Source organism: Schistocerca serialis, chromosome 3 (assembly GCF_023864345.2).
Source record: "Schistocerca serialis cubense isolate TAMUIC-IGC-003099 chromosome 3, iqSchSeri2.2, whole genome shotgun sequence".
NCBI lineage: Eukaryota > Metazoa > Arthropoda > Insecta > Orthoptera > Acrididae > Schistocerca > Schistocerca serialis.
In genome coordinates this window covers 810211696-810231663 of record NC_064640.1, presented here as the reverse complement: position 1 = coordinate 810231663, position 19968 = coordinate 810211696, and the positions used below count along the sequence as shown (strand labels likewise).

The 19968-nt window shown below is 38.3% G+C and overlaps 1 protein-coding gene across 1 annotated transcript in view; it reads left to right on the top strand.

Annotated features, from left to right (window-relative positions):
• LOC126470665 (uncharacterized) overlaps positions 1-19968 on the top strand; it is a 1059339-nt gene that overhangs the window by 634952 nt on the left and 404419 nt on the right. Inside the window, exon 11 of the mRNA XM_050098659.1 lies at positions 2753-2854. Within this exon, the coding sequence (XP_049954616.1) occupies positions 2753-2854 (102 nt within the window). The remainder of the gene's footprint in view (positions 1-2752; positions 2855-19968) is intronic.

Below are 19968 nucleotides of genomic sequence, written 5' to 3'. Positions count from 1 at the left end.
AATTTTCAGCACTGGCAACAATTCACCTGCTCCTTTTCCTTCACAAGTACTTCATCTGTTGTTAATGGGTGCAACAACAGAATGAAAAACGAAAAATATTGCGTGATGGTAGTGAAATCATCTGAATTAAATTATTTTCTAGAACAGTAGCATGTGTTACACAGATCCTGCCACATTGTATGAATGGTTAATTTGAAACCAACTAACATATCTCGTAAGGGACACACAAGTCGCCGGAGTGACATCCAGTTGAAAGACTTACACCAGGCCGTTAACACAGACGAAAATTTTAATGATAATTAATACAGTTTTGGTGGAGACACTAAAAATACTCCATATGCCTGAAGTTACTGTTTTATTTACTTAAACATATTACGCCTACATCTACGTGATTACTCTACTGTTCACTGTAAAGTGTCTGGCAGAGGGTTCAATGAACCACCTTAAAGCTGTGTCTCTACCGTTCCACTCTCGAACGGTGCGCGGGAAAAACGAGCACTTACATTTTTCTCTGAGAACCCTGATTACGTAACATCTGTAACATTTAGTGTCTTTATTTGTGGGAAGGAGGTATGTTCTTGTTGATAGTGTTTAGTTATCAGACACCAAAGTGCTCTTTTTAAAATCACTGATTTTTATAGTAGGATGAATATATCACTATTCGAACGAAAATCAGAAGTAATGGGATATGCTCAAGTAAGTTTGCAGGCTCAAAACGTAACCTAAGTGATCAGAAGTATACATAAATCTATTTGAAATATCACATTTGCCCAAGTTTTCATCTCATTATGTTGTACCTGATGCAATGCTAGACGGCAGGGGAACCCCACGAAATCTTGAATGAGATTTTCACTCTGCAGCGGAGTATGCGCTAATATGAAACCTCGTGGCAGATTAAAAGTGTGTGCCGGACCGAGACTCGAAATCGGGACCTTTGCCTTTCGCAGGCAAGTGCTCTACCAACTGAGCTATCCAAGCACGACTCACGACCCGTCCTCACAGTTTCAATTCTGCCAGTACCTCGTGTCCTACCTTCCAAACTTCATAGAAGCTCTTCTGCGAATTGGTAGAGCACTTGCCCGCCAAAGGCAAAGGTCCCGAGTTCGAGTCTCGGTCCGGCACACTGTTTTCATCTGCCAGGAAGTTCCACGAAATCTTGTTGAGATGGTGCAAAATTAAAATTCTTTCTTCATGGGGATCTGCTGTGACGATAAATATCAATGGAGATTTCTGTGGCCTGACAAGTGTTTATTTACACATGATCACACAAATTTTCATTCAGCTTTCATTCAGGTCTCTCAAGAGATCAGTCCATGGAAAAGAATCTTCACCTAATACCATACAAAATGAACTAGTGCCCTGTCGAATAAAGACACAAAAATTATCATTGTCAAACTGGATCTTTATCATAGGCACCACATAGATAGGGAAAGTCAGTCTGTGCTCCTCTGCAATGCTACTGTCAAGAGGACAAACAATGTCCTCTCTTTGAGAATCACATCAGGTGAGTGTGTTAATACCCACCTCAAAATTTCACCATCAACAATTAGTACTCCTAAACGTGCCATTCACCAGTCGTTTCCCATATCAGTAATCTACCATAGCATACTGTGGATTACCTCTCTGCAAAATATATTTCCATTGTTTCGGTTTACCACTGTCTGGTCGAGCAAGGAACTTCTAGAGTATGGGGATATCCTGACAAAATTTGATTTTGAACCTTATGTTCCATGAATCAGACGGGAAAATCGCACTTTCTGGTAATAATCCCCTGAAACATGCAGAGGTATTTTAAAATACCCACATTCATGACTGAAATGAAAAGGGGGGATGTGACAGTGATACACAACAAGGTATACTACACCACATTCTGCAAGACGGCTTATGGGGTATACATGTTGATGACTGAAATATAGATAAACTCTTTCTTATTTATTGGTGCTCTAGGACCAGCTGAAACTAATATGCCCAGAGTACCTGTGATGTCCAATAATCTGATTGGTCTGGATGCCCATTATTTCTCAAGAGTTGTCCACAATGCTTTCTCACAGTTTCTTGTAGTGGTAGTTGATTTCTGTATGATAACCAGTCTACCCAAACCAACACCTACTCGTATATATTAGTGAGTATGCTTTAAGTTTACTGGTAATTTGATGATGGCATGAAATATTTTTGATAGTGTTCATTATACTAAAACCTAATATTAACTTTTCCTTAAATTTTAAATAGGTGTCTTTGTTTGTCCTTATATAATTAATGCAAAGCTCATCAAAATGACTAAACCAAGCAAACATATCGAGTTCTGTTGTTACCATAAGAGTTTTAGTCTATCTATCAATCAGTTATCACTCAGTCAGTCCGTCCCTTTCTTTCTCTCTCCCTTTCCCTCTCGCTCTCCCTCACACACACACACACACACACACACACACACACACACACACACATACACCACCACAAGCACTTTGTGTCTCTATCATCTTGGAGTATCAGGAAGACATCATCTGCGTCGGTTAAGATGAGTGTTTTGAGGCCCTACAGGCTGATATCTGTTAGAGTGTGGAAGACATGCCACTGCAAGGGTTCCAAGGCGACCTTGAATTCACTATAATGGTACTATATTATGTTACAAGAATCAGGAATATTTATCACCATTCTGCCTTGCAGATTCTGCATAAACAAGTATTTGCCAATTATTTGCATTCTACATTGTAGTTGTATATTTGATTGTATGGCTGAACCTTTTATATTTCAGCATTATCGTGATATTCTAAAACTGCTTCAAACCATTCTGCACCAGACCAAAGTTACCGAAGATGACTACCCTATTCTTTCTAAAGTGGTTCACGAGTTTCAGGTAAGTTTCTTACAGCTTGAAATAGTATTTTCATTGAATAATATCTTCGGATATGTTCAACATAATTAAAAGAACTGGGATTAATCTTTAAAGTGTTTCCATTTTGTAAGATTAAATTAATAGTTATGATTAACATGTGAAGTATATAACTACTTTTTCTGCAGAAAATATGTAGATTTTTTCCATTACGCTAGTTAAGCCTTGTCTAGAGTAACCTGTTAAAATAAAGCTACTCATTGAGTTAAAATGTATTTAAATGTGTTCTTCTTCATGCTTAGGATAATTGCTGTGCCATATGGCATTGACACGTAGTCATTAGAATCACGTGCAGAATTCAAAGAAAGCAAATCGTTAGTACTGAAAGACGTTTTACTACAACAACACTACAAAAATACAGACAGAGATGAATTGTTGCTTGTTTTTAAGAATACTCATTTTTGTAATGGACGTCAGTATCTAGAATAATGCAAATTCCTAGAGTTTTGCAAGGTTTGCAGATATTAAATTTCAAGCTCTGGTGGTATGATGAAGTCAGTAGGGAAACTGATGATTGCCAGTTATCAACTCTAGCTGCTGCATCACAGTGGATCATACACTAAACGTGATATTCCTTTCCCCAGTTAGGAACAACTATCTGCTGTTTCATAGGTTTTACTAGCAGCGATTACTTTACTGTAACATTGAATCTATTGACTCATGGTAACCAACGCTGTTGTAGTTTGTGCAGATGCGGACCAATGGATATGTTTTCAGATTTGTGTATGTTCCAGGGTGCAACTCTGTCATGTTGGTAGTTGTCTATAATCTGGTGGGTGAGCTTTGTGTCTCTTTCATCTTGGAGTATCAGGAAGACATCATCTGCGTCGGTTAAGATGAGTGTGTTGAGGCCCTACAGGCTGATACCTGTTAGAGTGTGGTAGACATGCCACTGCAAGGGTTCCAAGGCGACCGCGAACAAACCAGTGAACAAAGGGCAACCCTGTAGAAATCCTCTTTGTAAAGAGATGGGTTTCATGAACGTTTCATTCATTTTTAATGTCGAGGATGAGCCGTTGGAATACGAGGCGATGAGATCAGTAAAGGTGGAGTGAAGCCCGAGAGCAGGAATTGTACGCAATAAGAATCCGTAATCTATTCGGCAATATTTTCTTTCTATGGTTAAAAGTCAGGTGGCTGTTGATTTGTTCGCCTGGCAAGTCATGTATATGAGATTTCGGCTATAATGAGCTAGAATTTTCATCACTGATTGCTCTCCAGTGGCAGTGTGTTGATAAATGAGGTTTCAGTCTGCTGGTAAGAGCTCGCGTCAGCGATTTGAAGTTGGAGTTTTACAACGTAATCGGCCGCAGAGCCTTTACACTCATGGCTTTCATCATCTTTTGAATGAGTACCGTAAATCCCATGGTGAATTCCTCTGGTATGGTTGTACTTTGAAGCAGTTCGTTAATCATTTCTGTGCAGAAGTCGCCGAAGAAATGCCAATAGCACCCATAAAATCATACGGGTAGTCCGCCCACGGACGGTGATTTGCGCCGTGGTGTTGTTTTTAAAGTTTGGCGCCGTTTCTCTGTTGTAAATCTGAAGATTATTGTTCTATTTTGTAAGTCAGTAATTTTTTTGAATTGGTGCAATGCTCCTAGGTTTGAGGTGTGTGAGGTCTGTGATTTATTTAGAATACAAAATGATGTAGTGCTCTGGACGAAGAGCAACAGGTGGATTCCATATTCCTATATTTCCGTAAAGCATTTGACACGATAACATACAGCTGACAGTTAACAAAGGTACAAGCATACGGAATCGGTTGCCAGACATGTGAGTGGCTCGAAGATTTCTTAAGTAACAGAACCCACTACGTTGTCCTCGGCGGCGAATGTTTATCAGAGACAAGGGTATAGTCATGAGTGCCCCAAGGAAGCACGATAGAACCGCTTTATTCTCTGCATAAATAAAGGATCTGACGGACAGGATAAGCAGCAGTCTGCGACTGTTTACTGATGATGCAGTGGTTTAGGGAAGATGTCATTGTTGACTAACTGTAGGAGGATACAAGGTCACTTAGACAAAATTTCTAGTTGGTGTGATGGCAGGTAGCCTTAAAAGTAGAAAAATGTAAGCTAATGCAGATCAGTAGGGAATACAAACCCGTAATGTTCGAATACAGTATTAGTAGTGTGCTGCCTGACTCAGTCACGTCGATTAAATATCCGGGCCTAACGTTACAGGGCGATATGAAATGGAACGAGCATGTGAGAACTGTTGGAGAGAAGGCAAATAGTCGACATCGGTTTATTGGAAGAATTTTAGGAAAGATTGGTTCGCCTGTAAAGGAGACTGTATGTAGCACGCTGTTGTGACCTGTTCTTGATTACTGCTCGAGTGTTTTGGATCCGTACCAGGTCGGATTGAAGAAAGACATCGAAGCAGTTCAGAGGCGAGCTGTTAAATTTGTTACTGGTAGGTTCGATCAACATGCAAATATTACGGAGATGCTTCAGAATCTCAAATGGGAATCACTGGAGGGAAGGCGAAGTTCTTTTCGAGGAGTATTACTGAGAAAATTTAGAGAACTGGCATTTGAGGCTGACTGCAGAACGATTCTACTGCCTCCAACGTACATTTCCCATAAAGGTCAAGAAAATTAGATTAGAGAGGTCAGTGCTCGTACGAACAATCGTTTTCCCTCGCTCTGTTTATGAATGGAACGGGAATCCTCCGCGACGCACCGTACAGTGGCTTGCAGAACATATGTGTAGATGTAGAAGTAGATGTAGATATATTCTATATCAGCCTGCTTCTGTATTTGATATCAATGTCATCGTGTATAGTTGCGATTAAGTGTGAGCGGACCCGCCTCGGCTCTTGAATTATGTGGTGAATGTATGAGGCTGTATAAATGCGGTCAGCAGAGTCCCGGGCACGAACTTTGTTCGACATACTATACTCATGATATTTGCTTCAATCTCTGTTATTGCGGCTGTATTGTGGATAGAACACATGGCTTCAGGATATTCTTAACACAGTGCCAGTAAGTAACACTCGGTAGTCGTCTTACTCCATCTGCCTGGATTAACTACTTAGTTTGTGAGCAGCTTGTCTACTTCACCTTAGCGAGTTTGCTCCACCAAAATATACCTGACTGAAATCTTAGTCGCGCAGCGAAGGCCAGTCGCCAAGTTTGCTCGACTTGTGTTTGTATAACCATACAATATCGCTGATCACGACTGTCACGAAATTTCAACTGGAAATTAAGTTTATTTCTGACCAGCATTAATGCAATGTCAGAACATTTCACACAACTAATTACGACTAGAATATCAACGAAAGAATATAATCAGTAAACAAACAGACAGCAACAGAAATAACAAAACCGCCGATCATCTGTCACAACTGCTGTCACTAAATGTCAGTTACAGTCTAAGGTTTATTTATGACGACTACCAAAAGAAAGCAACATACAACAAAACTGGCCAATATTCCTACAATAACGTGAAATACACTGAAGAGCCAAAGAAACTGGTACACCTGCCTAAAATCGTGTAGCGCCCACCCGAGAACGCAAAAGTGCCGCAACACGACGTGGCATGGACTCGACTAATGTCTGAAGTAGTGCTGGAGGGAACACACCACGAATCCTACAGGGCTGTCCATAAATCCGTAAGAGTACGAGGGGTGGAGATATCTTCTGAACAGCACGTTGCAAGGCATCCCAGATACGCTCAATAACGTTCATGTCTGGGGAGTTTGGTGTCCAGCGGAAGTGTTTAAACTCAGAAGAGTGTTCCTGGAGCCAGGTCCAGGAACTTCATAAACTTTTTCGCCATTGTACAGTATGCAATAGTTAACCAGCCATTACCACACTGTGCAGCATCAATTTCGGTAAAGGTGAAATTCAGTACACACCCACAAAATACAGAGGGGCCCTGCAATATAATGTGAGCTCGAACACCACTAGCTGTAGCAATTTCCAAATCGTCTATAGCGTTGTAAACAGTCATACGGGAACGTCTTCTAAAACCGAGCGAGGTGGCGCAGTGGTTAGCACGTTGGACTCGCATTCGGGAGGACAATGGTTCAATCCCGCGTCCGACCATCCTGATTTAAGTTTTCCGTGATTTCCCTAAATCGCACCAGGCAAATGCCAGTATGGTTCCTTTGAAAGGGCACAGCCGACTTCCTTGCCTAAGCGGATGAGACCGATGACATCGCTGTTTGGTCTCTTCCCCCAAACAACCCCAACCCAAACGTCTTCTAAATCTCCTGTAACGGCCCACCTTCTGTATGAGCGTTCCAATGCTGTTGCACGAGCGGCTGCACGAAGCCTGACGCCTTCTTAAAAAAATGATTACTTATACAGACAAAAATATTGCAACAGTCACTGCCTATCAGCCCTATCTATTCCCAGTTGCCGTCTATGAAAATTTCTCCAGACTTTCTTGTCCAGTGGGATGACACCATTGTAGAACTAATTGGTAGCACATGTTTAGAGGTGACTGAGCGAAAAGAGGAGTGTCTTCATAAAACTTCACAATGGCAGGACATAAACCTTCTGGGATGACGAGTGACTCTTTCTGTTCTATTGGATCGTAATTCATAACATGCAGTGTTCTTTCTATCAAACAGACTTCTCACTTAATGGTTTCTTTCTTCTCTCGACACTTGACGGTCTTCATCAATGTTGGATTATCCCGCTGTTCTGCAGCAATGACAGTTATTGCAGTAATATTTGAATTATCATTCTGGTATGTGTACGTGTGTGCGTGTGTGTGTGTGTGTGTGTGTGTGTGTGTGTGTGTGTGTGTGTGTGTGTGTGTGTGTGTCTGTGTGCGTGTGTGTGTGTATGTGTATGTGTAAGTGCTGCTGTGACATCATACTACTCATGGCTCAGTGCTCATCTTGTTAGTCACCCTCACAGACTCTTCTATCAGCCAGCATAAAGAATAGTAGTCCATTTCAATAGTGATTATCCTACCAAATAAATTTGGTCATGACTTACGGATCACTCGGATAACTTTAAGGCACTTCATCTTAATGACAGACTATGTCTTCTCCAGTTTTTAAAGAATTCTGGAAGCACGAGAAATCGCTTCACCAGCACCTAATTTGTTTGCAGTGGCACTGCACCTACCTCACAACCATCAGAATCGGTGCATAGTGCTCTATTAATAGAAGGTATCATGTCCATGAAGACAGAGAAAGAAGAAAAATAATTGTCATTAGATCATTAGGAATGGAGAACATACTCAGATACGGAAGGATGGAAAGCAACTTCGGCCATGCCCTTCCAAAGGAACCAGTCCCTCATTTGCTTGCAGCAGTTTTCGGATGCGAAAGAACTCTACAACTGAATGGCTAGAAGAGGATTTGAACAGTTGTCCTCCAAATTATGAATTCCGTGCCTTACCACTGTATCACCTCACTTGATCTTAAAGACAGATAAACATGTTCGCTGTTCCTCCTCCTCAGAAAATTTGGCATCTCTCTGTAGAAGTTCTTCCAATGGCCAAGCTTTACAAAATTCCATCAGTAGGAGCAAAATCTACTAATACTGCTCACATCACCAATGTGCTGACCACCTGGAAAATATGTTACGGCTTAAACTTTCTGTTAAGGGGGACAGGCGCAGTGTCCATTAACTTTGTGTCCAGATTTTATCTTTAGTGAATGAAGAGGTATTTCCTCAGAATTATGTTAATGTCTATAGTCGAGACACACGTTATCTTTGTGAAACAGCAGTGCCACCCAGCAGGAAAAGACACATTGTCTGCCTGAGGTGCCAAAGCTGGCTATCCCATCATGGGCTCGAAAGTGAATGAATGTTCTATAAACTAAAATGCACGACTTTAAATTTAACAACGCAACCTTTCGTCTTTTCCCTACCAGCTTTGTCGCCCTTGAGCTTCTAGCAGACAGTCCATGTATTCACAGTGGGTCTAACTTTGCGCCTTTCAAACAGTGCAAGGTGTAATCGATTTGTGGGAATAGGTTGTTCCATTTTAAATCATTTTTCTTAGTTGTTAATAACGCATATTGGTGCAAAACCCCCATGTGCCACATGTCATCTCTATAACGACCACTGGAGAAGACCTTCAGCACTTTGAAGATTAACAATGTTATCTTGCAATATTTTTGCCCACTTTCTCCATAATCACCAGCATCTCAGGTACAGATCCGCTATGTGAGTAATGACTAATGCTTAGATTATCAAAAGTGTTGATAGAGTGTTCCACTCGGGGTCATTTGGTCGACATTATTTCCATTACAGATTCGAAAAGACTAATAATTATCACAGAACACCCAATATGCACCAGTGTTCTTCACCCAGGTAAAGATCTGTTGGCAGTAGGAAAGTAACTTCCTCTGCTGTCGTCTGTAATAGTAATGTGGGATGATTCTTAATTGTTCCTGATTATTTAGCTACTCCTTTGCGCTTATCATTGAAAATTAGTTGCTATTTTTCATGGAAGTTGGAGCCCAGCAGTCACTCTCACCACGCACTGGCGTTTAACAGTCTTTTGTAAGTCTAAGTAATTTTGTACTGTTGACTAGGGCTCCATAGTTTAATTGAGCATCTAGACATATTGAATGGAACTCATCCCACTTTGTCTCATCAACTGATTTTAGTTGGAAAAACAGTTGTTGTATGAACTCTCTTCATAAACCTTGAGCTTCTACCTTCCACAGTCCATTACAATCTGATGCCTGCAATGACCTCGATTAGAGGACAATATTATTAGCACATTTGGAAGAGCAACAAAATTTAAGGAATGTTTTCTGTCGTCGATAAGTTTCCTCCCTACAAAGGCACCAGCAGAAATTTTCCATTCCCCAACTTCATCACAATGTTATTCATACTTCACAGTACAGTTTTCAGCTACCTACAGTAGGAATCTGATTGGGAAAAGTAGTCCCAGAGCTAATATGAGGCTAGATATGTTGGGCGAGCATGACGACGTTGATGTGATTCCTCAAGATCAAAACAAAGGCCGTCTGCATTCAAAGCTCATTGCTCCTCATTTTGATACCTATATTTGACATTCATAGCCCTAATAAAGTCCTATACTTCTTCTGTCACTAGATGTCTTACGAGAATTGGAAACTGCTGATGATTTTTAATGACTGCCACAGTTGCAACATTCGGAAACCTCTGTTAACTTACTCTAATATGGTATCTAACTGCAATGCTCCAGTACCATATGATTAAACTCTTTTGGTGATGCACAGCTTGTATTAAGAATCGTGGATATGTATGTAAGCCTTTTTAGTAGCCTAACTGGAGCCTCGCGAAGCCTCAGAACCTCCATCCAGCTGTTCCACAATTTAATCAGAAAAATTTACAATGTTAAGAAGAAGGTCATAAACAAAAGCCAATACTTAACAGAGTAAGGAAATTTTGCTACACAGACACAATGAATTCACAATTGGAGCTTGATTTGGAAATGGATTTAAAGCACTGCCATCTATGCACCAACATTTTTGTAAATAACAAAGTCTTAACACTTCCTTAACATCATTAATATAAACTACAAATATTGCCAGGTAGTGTAAGTGAAGCCAGTGCACTACTAGCCATATATTATAATTCACTGCATCATTTGAGACAATACAGATGCTATGGCAATATTCATCTTAGGACAGCATATGGATACAATCCTTATTTTTCATATCAATACAATCCTTATTTTGTGCATTCATTGTTCAATTTAAGATAAAATAATTAGTATGCTAATAGCAAATACTCATCACCATTAATCACTTATGACTATCACATTTCCAAAATCACATCAGTTGCTCTTCTCCTGTAAACTCTCTCTCATTTACTCTGTTATTAAAACCAGATTTAATAGCAGTTTTATAAAATGTAGCGGCTAAGATCTCAGACAAAGAAGAATGCAGGTGCATGTTGCAATAAACAACAACTGCAATCCATGTGATCTGTGAGTGACAAATACTGAAAATAGTAATAGTTAAATGCTCCACAAAACATAAGGCTCTTTTCCTATATGCATCTTTCACGAATGATCTATCATTTGTGTGTCATAAACTTATTGTTAGTTTCATGAATTCATCTATATCATACTCTCATTACATAGAAATATTGCCACACAAAATATTATGTGTCAATTTAATTGCTTATGTCTTTCAGAGTCTGCAACTGAGCAATTAGTTCATGAACTTGTTTCTTTTATAAATATTTCTTGTGCAAAAACAGGTTCTCATTCTTTTTATAATTTTTTCTGTGAGTAACTTCTTGAAAACGTAAATACATACTAGTTTTCCTAAGTAATACATTAACACATTATGTATAAATGAAATGCCAAGTGTCACCATTGTCGTGTTTGTAATTACTGGCCAAAGTAATAAAGTACTGTTATTAAAACAGAATAGATATAGAGAGGATTATTTGAAAAACTGATACAGTAATGAAATTTGAGTTTAACTATAACAAAAGTAAGGAAAACAAACAAACTGATACAAATGTGCGACTTACCTCTGACTCAGACTGATATATGATGAAACTTCATTTTTTTAATAACCTGAATAGATGATTAGAAAATATCGAAAGTAAGTATCAGTAAAGGAAACAGATAAATAAAGAGTTTCTTACGTATAGTAACTTTCTAGTATGATATTCGTAACCAACAAACTTGAGGCTCTTTGTGGGACAGCATGTCCCCAGCTAAATTATATATTTTGTTTCACAAATGTAAGACACACACATCACAGTACTCTGAATACTCTGTAATGGATAGTATCAAGAAAATAGTGACCCAATGAACTAGCAAACACAATTTCAAGCTTTTTGCTTTCCAGATAATGTGAGAATGAGACTAAACAAGAAGAGAGTGACATCAGAAGCTGAATGGTAGCTGCGAATAATTTAAAGAATTCACTCACACAATACCAAACATCCATTTGTTTTTGGCATGAACAGATAATGGGGTATTATGGTGAAAGCAAATAAATTTTCTCCACATTCAGTATGTCAATTCATTTTATAATTGCTTAATAAATCATTGCATTGGAATGCAATTTTGTCACTGATATTTGACTCTAATATGGCTTTTTGATAGATACATAAATATATAGATAGAATTAGGCAGATAGATCAATAGATACCTAAAACGATAGCTAGATATATAGATATTTCTCCTGCTTCATATCAAGTTGTGCTTACTGTTCTGTATCATGAGATTCCTCCAAACAAATTCACTGACTAGTTTCACAATGTTACCTGAAATGAAAAACTTAGTTAAATAGCTCTTGGAAAAAGATAAAGAGTGGAAGCCACTTATTATATGAAGCATTATCACTTCCAGACCTTTATTTCATTGTTACTTCTTATTGCATCGTTTGATTTATTTACTTCATATGAATGTCTGTTTCTTGAAAATTTATTATATCGTTCTTTTAGTTATTGAAAACCAGTAGTCATTAAGCAGTTCTTAAACTTTTGAGAATATAAGTTTGCTCTGTAGACCTTCAGTAAAGAAGCAGTTCCTATGCTGAAAATCTCAGTTTTAAGTCAGTAATTTGTACTCAAATATTGATATGGCATGTCGATGATATAAAATAATGTTCACTCACACACTTTTTTTAATTTCTGTAATTTTTGTTATAATAAATGTTTTCTAGGATTTCCTACATATCTTTCTGGTCTTCATTCTTCCACATTAGCTTCATATTCAGATCACTCTGATCTCATACTAATCTTTATTCTTACATTGTCCAAACACTTCACAGACTTTGTCAAAAGCCTTAACCTTCTGTAGTTGTTTGACCACATCACTGAATTTTGTATTAATCACCAACGGCAATGAAATCCTTTGGAGCTATATGATCCTTCCTTCCGTTTGAATATGACTTGTACTTCCCTGTCTAGGAATCTGTTACCTTAAATAACAAAACTAGTGTTATTGGACAAAATCAAAAACTATTTTCCACTATTTTAGCAACTTCTTAATAGTTCTTGGTCTTCACTGTTAAGTCAATATACGTTTTTACTTCGTTTTCTTTTAAGAATATATTGTGTAAAATCAGTCTTTTTGAGGAGCATATCATTTAGAAAAAGTTATCTGTGAAGAAGGAGGATCAGAACTTTCCCAGCGTTACCATGTGTTTTTGATCTCTTCATGTCGAAGACAAAAAAATTGTACATGTTTGTTGAATGTGTGAACAATGTGAATAACCTGACAGCAACATACAATGTATACAGGGCATAAGGGGCAGTCAAATGAAAACGAGACAGAAAAATGTAGGTAAATTGTCTATTACTTCAAAAGTAATAGCCATAACTGTTAATACATTTATCCCACTGTGAGACAAGATGGTCACCGTCTTCAGAGAAAAAGATTGTGGTTCCTTATGGAATCATGACTACACCCAGGCGTACATCTGTTCGTCTGAAGCAAATCGACAGCCACGAATGTCTTTCTTCAGGGCTCCAGCAATCTGGAACTCTCATGGGAGAGATCGGGACTTAAAGGTGGATGTGTAAAAGTTTCCCGGTGAAACGTCTGCAGAGAAGTCGAAATAACAGGCACGCCTGCTCCGGGAAAGTCATGATGTCCTTTGTCTTTTACTGCAAGGGCCTATTGCTCATTGATTTTCTGCGAAACGGCGCCTTAATTAATGCACAGCAGTAAGTGGACACTTTGAAAAAAATGAAGTGCACCTTCAGGTCCAGACGCCTAGGAAAACTGACGGGCGGCACCATTCTGTTGTAGGATATGCTCGCCCACATGCTGACAAGGTTATTTCGACTACGCTATAGCAGTTTCGCTGGGAAGCCCTTATTCATCCTCCATACAGTCCCGATCTCTTCCCGTATGATTTCCATATTTTTGGAGCCGTGACGAAAGACATTCGTGGTGGTCGATTTGCTTCGGACGAAGAGGTGCACGCCTGGGTACAATCATGGTTCCACAGCAACCGCAAACATTTTTTCCATAAAGGCACTAATCGTCTTGTTTCACAGTGGGATAAATTTTTCAACGGTTACGGCGATTTCTTTTGCAATTATAAACACTTTTTTCCATACGTCTCGTTTCCGTTTGACTGCCCCTTATACTATCAAAATAGACTATCAAGAATGCAAATGCTCTCACTTCACTGCTCATGTTCTGGCTAGGACGATGTAGGATGAGTCATGGACGAGTAATGGCATAAATAAAAATATATAAAAAAGCGGCTGGTTGTTGTATTTCTGAAAATAATGTAATGCACAGTCACGGAGTTAAACAACCAGCAAAATGGATAAATTATTGATAGAATAAAAGTTCTAGGTGGATCCTTCTTTTGACATAGTAACCAGTGACATCAGAGAAAACTACCAAGCTATGCCTTTATAGAAGGGGGAGAGTTTAATCGCCCTTGAATAGATTGGGAAAATCACAAAATCCATAAGAAGCTGGTGACGCTAAACTTCCTGTAAAATTGTGCTAACAGCCATCAAGAGCAGTTAATGGAAACTGAAGGAACTGTTAATGGAGATCTTAATGTTTCAGTTTACTTTAACATCAAAATTCATCATTTATTTCATCTTGAATTACGATGTGTACACATACTCCATAGAATGTTTTCTTATGAATTAAAGTGCATGCACAAGATGAGACAATACTAGAGTGACACAAGAGGTCTAGAAAAATATATCCCCCTGCAATTATATTTTCAGATGAATATGTCCCATGTGCATACTGGTAATAATCACATGATAACTGTAATTGAAACACTTTCTCCTGAACACAGTTAATTCTGTCAAACTATTTAAGAAAATGCGAAAAATTAGGCACTTCCCCATTTTAATAATTTTAATTTAGTCATTTCATTAACTATAATTAAATCTTAAAAAGCACCCATGTAAATATTATCTTGTTAAACATTTATTCCTTTTAGATATAGACCTCTATACTTTACTTCAGTGTTGGCTTCACAGTAATATAATGTTGCAACATACTGGTAAAAATGTTTCTCAACCTCAGCGGTGACACAAACAAGTAATGCCATAGCTTTCTTCTACTATTGCATGGATCAAGATTTTGACAGACTTAGTAGCAAAATGTGTCATTTATTGCCTTACACCAGCAATTACCGAAGGTTACATAATATAGACCTTAGACAGTAGATAGTTTTAGTATTCAAAAAATTCATAGGAAATTTCTCAGCCAATTTAAGCATGCACAAATACATTGTTGTATAGTGGGATATATGTAGTATATTTATAACACTGATAAGAACTTAAAATTACACAGTGGCCACTTGGCCACATGCCCACAACCAGGAAGAAAACCCAAGATTTATGTTTTCCATTGTAGTCAACCCATTTGCTGCCACTGTCACTTAAAGACAACTAGCTAATGAACGTATTTCTTATAGCACCCTTATTAAAAGGTCCTGTGCTTTATTTGAAGATACTGCCATCAATTTTTTCTGGGAGATCTTAGGAACGTGGCAAAGTTGCTGTTTTTAGAAGAGCCAGCAAACAAAAGAGTAAAACCTCATTGACTTTGAAGTTGAGAAGTCTACTGTAGTATCTACAAAAGTATTAGAGGTAGAAAACCTATATCTTAATGAGTGCCCCGGAATTTCTCCCAGACTGTCATTGCGTAGTACTAAGGAAAGGAAATAGTAGACCATCAGTACAGGATGTCCCGTTTATCTCGCTCACCCAAAATAACTTTTTCTGATGTGTTAAATGAAAAATTGTTTTAACTAGTGTTTTTAACATCACTGAGTAGCTTTTGCTGAGGGTATGCATTGTATGTATCCCCAAAGGTGTAATAGATATGAGTAGAGGTTAAATATTTAAATGGAACTATGTGCATTTTATTCAAGAATACACTTACCCTCTCCAAGAGTTATTCAAATATTTATCACACTGTACCATTTTTGTTAGTAAAACGTACATGTACAAACGATAAAGAGTGCACAGGATGTGAAGAAACCGAACGCTCTACTTCCCTGATTGTACATTACATACACAGTGTAGAGCTGTAGTAGAGGTGTGGGGTTTGTTTATGATTTCCGACTCATGTAAACCCTAGTACTCCTCCTCCCCCTCCCCCCCCCCCTGCCCACCTCATTTGTTTCTGCTTTAGCGTACGGTACACTGCATACCAGTGTAGTCATGTGTCAGAGTAACTTAGTAACTGTATGGCGATAGTACACATTGTGAATACAATTTTTGTTACGCGAAGGTGTATGATGTACACGAATGATGATAATGCAGAAAAGCTGTTGATCTACGGAGAAAGTACTTTGACAGGAACTAATTCAGTAACTTAAGTTTTTATGTTCATTACTGTTAGTGAACATTATAATTATTACGTTATTATGTCTATCTTGTACTCTACTGCACATACCTGCACTCTAATTAGCTGTAGGCGGCGAAATTATGTTTAGGCGCAACTACTGTACAGCAGACGCTTCCCTGATAAGCCAACGCCTTCTCGCTGGATGTTTGGTCGTCTCATTTCTCATCTACGTGAAACGGGAAGTTTAAATGTAAGTCTTCGAAATCGTCGTATAACACGAAAAGACGAGGCTGCTGAGGTCGCTGTGCTCGCTGTCGTAGCCGTAAATCCTCAACTCAGCACACGACGAATTCAACACGAAGTTGGTGTCTCGAAAGTGCACATCGCATTCTGAAACTGCATAAATTCCATCCTTAGCATGCTCATTTACACCAAGAACTTCATGTATGACTTCAACAATAGGGTTCGATTTTGTAAGTGGGCTCAGCAACAACTTCAGACTAATCGTAATTTCTTCTCAGATGTTGTTTTTACCGACAAGGCGTCATTTTCGCACAAGGAATTGTCAGTATGAGAAATATGAATTATTGATCCATCAAAAATCCACGATGTCCACGACAGCTAGAACATCAACGTCCATTGGAACGTTAATTTTGGTGCAGAGTTATTGGAGATATCATTATAGGCCCTTTCTTTGTAAATAGCAACCAAAATGGCAGACCATAGGCCCTATTTTTTTTAGACACACTCTTCCTGTTCTCTTGGACGCAGTACCTCTGAATCATAGGATGGTCATGTGATATCAGCATGATGGATGGCCTGCAGATAGCGCCTTACGAGCACGACGAATTCTGGACCGTAAATACCCTAATAGGTGGATTGGATGTGGTGGGCCAGTTAATTAGCCTGCCCGGTCTTCGGTCCTTACTACGCGGGATTATTGTCTGAGCAGTCAAGAATGCTGTCTACCAAAATGTTCCAACAACACCAGAGGACATGCAGCAACGCATTATTGATGCTTGTACAGCCATCACAGAAGACGTAGTATGCGATGAAGCACGTCCTTTATCGACAGAGCGACCTTGTGTATGAATGCCAATAGTCACCATTTTGAACATGTGGTATAAACGCTCTATTTTTCATGCAGTGGTAGCATCACAGTAAAAGTTACTACAAAGGGTCGTGTTACATCTGCATTGTCATAAGTACTGTTATACGATACTGTACAATAACAAGATCCCGTTACTGTAGAATGCCAGTACTGTTGCATTCAATGTTTATTGGTAATTTGTAAAATGTTGGAACGCTCCTGAAAGAAGTTAAATAATGTAGTTAATGAAATGCACTGAAGTGATGTTTAAATTAGAGAAGTTATGTATTATTTATCATTTCCATAGCAACTAGTTTCGTGGATAGAATGGTACAGTGTCATACATTTTTGAATAGCTCTTGGAGAGGGTGAGTGCATTCTTGAATAAAATGTACATGGTGCCACTAAAAAAATTTAACCTCTGCCTCGTATCTCCTGTTTGGATACATAAAACGTAAAGCCTCGGCAAGAACGACCTAATGATGTCAAAATACATTGGTTGAAACAATTGTTCATTTAACGCACCAGAAAAAAGTTATTTTTTTATGAGCAATACAAATAGGACAGCCTGTATATTGGGTGAGCATTAATAAAAGTGACCAACGGCATGAATTGATTCCTGATTGGAATGAAGGAAAAGAGGTTCAAATGGAGGAAAAAAGGTCCTATGGACATGAGTCCAGAGATGCATCGTTGCCGCTATAGATGGTGCTAATGAGTGAAATGTCCCCTGACCACGTGTCGTGTGTCCCTTTTGTGCTGCAGGCTGTGTGATTTACGCAGTGTATTTTAAGCAGCAGAATTGCCCGGTATTCATATCGGGAACAAGCCGAGATGGTGTTTCTGTACGGCCAAGCAGATGGAAACGGTTGAGAGTCAGCGCGACTATATCAAAACAAGTACCCTCACAGACACCAAACACAGTACACAACATGTAATGCCCTTTCACGCGGCTTGTTGCCTACGTGAATATATGACAATTCTGCTTCTTACAGCACGCTGCGTCAATCACACAGCCCACATTTCACAAGGAACCCACGGCACTTAGTCAGAGGAACTGTCATTCGACAACGCCATCTACCGTGGCAACACTACATTTCCGGACACACGTTCATAAGACCTCTTATACTCCATCATTTCCAGTCAGGAATCCGTTCTTATATATAAATATATATTTGCAGATAAGATGCCATACGTAGCACTTTTTTTCAAATTAAAGTGATTCTGTGTAGTGGTCAAAAACAATTGTTTTTAACAAATAGTTAATCTGAGTTTAAATGAAACTAAGCATGGTATACCTTATCGTGGTTTTTTTCAGATTTCGTTTTTGATTTCCATTTATTTACATTAAAGCATCTGAACTTAGTGTAGTCATCACACTGAATTTTGTATGAATATGATGAAAGAGTTACAAAATTAGCTAAATCATGCACACTATTAAGAAAAAAGCAATTGCTGATATATTTTAGTGAAATTGTATTTCCAATATATAGGTAAATTTATTTTGCCTCTAATTTATTGTGTGGGATACTAATAATAACACTGGGATTGTGTTATCTTAATAATATACATTTTTAGTTTGATATGAAGCTCATGACTAAATAAATGAAGATACTTATTAATGTAATTGTTGTTCCTAAACTGTTCTTAACATTAGCAAAGAGCTTCAATACTCAAATTTCCATCTTTCGCTGAACACTCTTTGAGTTCATAAGCAATTTCATAATGATTTATTTAATAAAGAGATTACTGCTCAATAATAACACTTAAAATCTTCTATTCCAGCAGTGACCGCAATTCAGTAGTAACTGCTTGAAGATTATGGGATGAAACGTGATGATTTGTAAAAGATACCGCAGAATAGCCATACTGCAATTCTACATTGATTTTAGAATACAGAGTAGAGCACAAAAATTGAAGAGCTTGTTTTCGAACTCATGTATCTCCATCTCAGACCAATGTCACATTTTTGTAACAAAAACTTCGCTATGTGTATTTTTTCTTTCATTTTACTTGCTATTTCATTTTGGAAACAGCATTTTCTGTTTAAAACTGTGTTAGAGAATGAGTGTCATTTAGAAAGTGATCTATCCCACGCTGGTTTCCAAACACATTGATGGACGTCGCCAAATAGTAAAATTGCAGCTACGACGTTGCCAAACTCTTATTCATTGGCTTATATTCATAAATGTAAGGCCAACAGAATATTTTTTTACCAATTACGCTATCACAATACTGAAAACTGCAAGAAAAAAATGAAAGATAGTCAGTGGCAGCAGTTTTCAGTGGCAGATTTTGTGCAAATGTGCTGTAGGAGTAAAAGTGTGTGGTGCTACATTTTGCAGCATGCTTACAACCTTTGGCAAAGTGAGTAATGTGAACAGTTTTAAAGTAAATTAGGGGTTGACTGACAGACATTATGCCAAGCCTTATATGATAAGGTGTTGTCTTTTCAGTCCAAGAGAACGTAATTACAAAGGGAATAACCGTTGAATCTTTGTATCAAGTTTTCTATTTCTTTTCGTCACTTTCAGCCTAAAACTTTTTTTTGTACCCAGCAAATTCAACAGTGTTCGACATGTTTGTTTTTTAAGTTAAACTGATAAACATTGTACACGTTTTAATAACAATAAACAGACAAATCCTGTTGCTTTGCTTCAGAGTGGAGTGATTTAACTCGAAAACCAAAAATGAATCTTCTAAAACACACCATAAGATCCATGACTTTTCTTTCCATTATTTCCACATTTAGAGCATAAAAACAGAGCCATGAA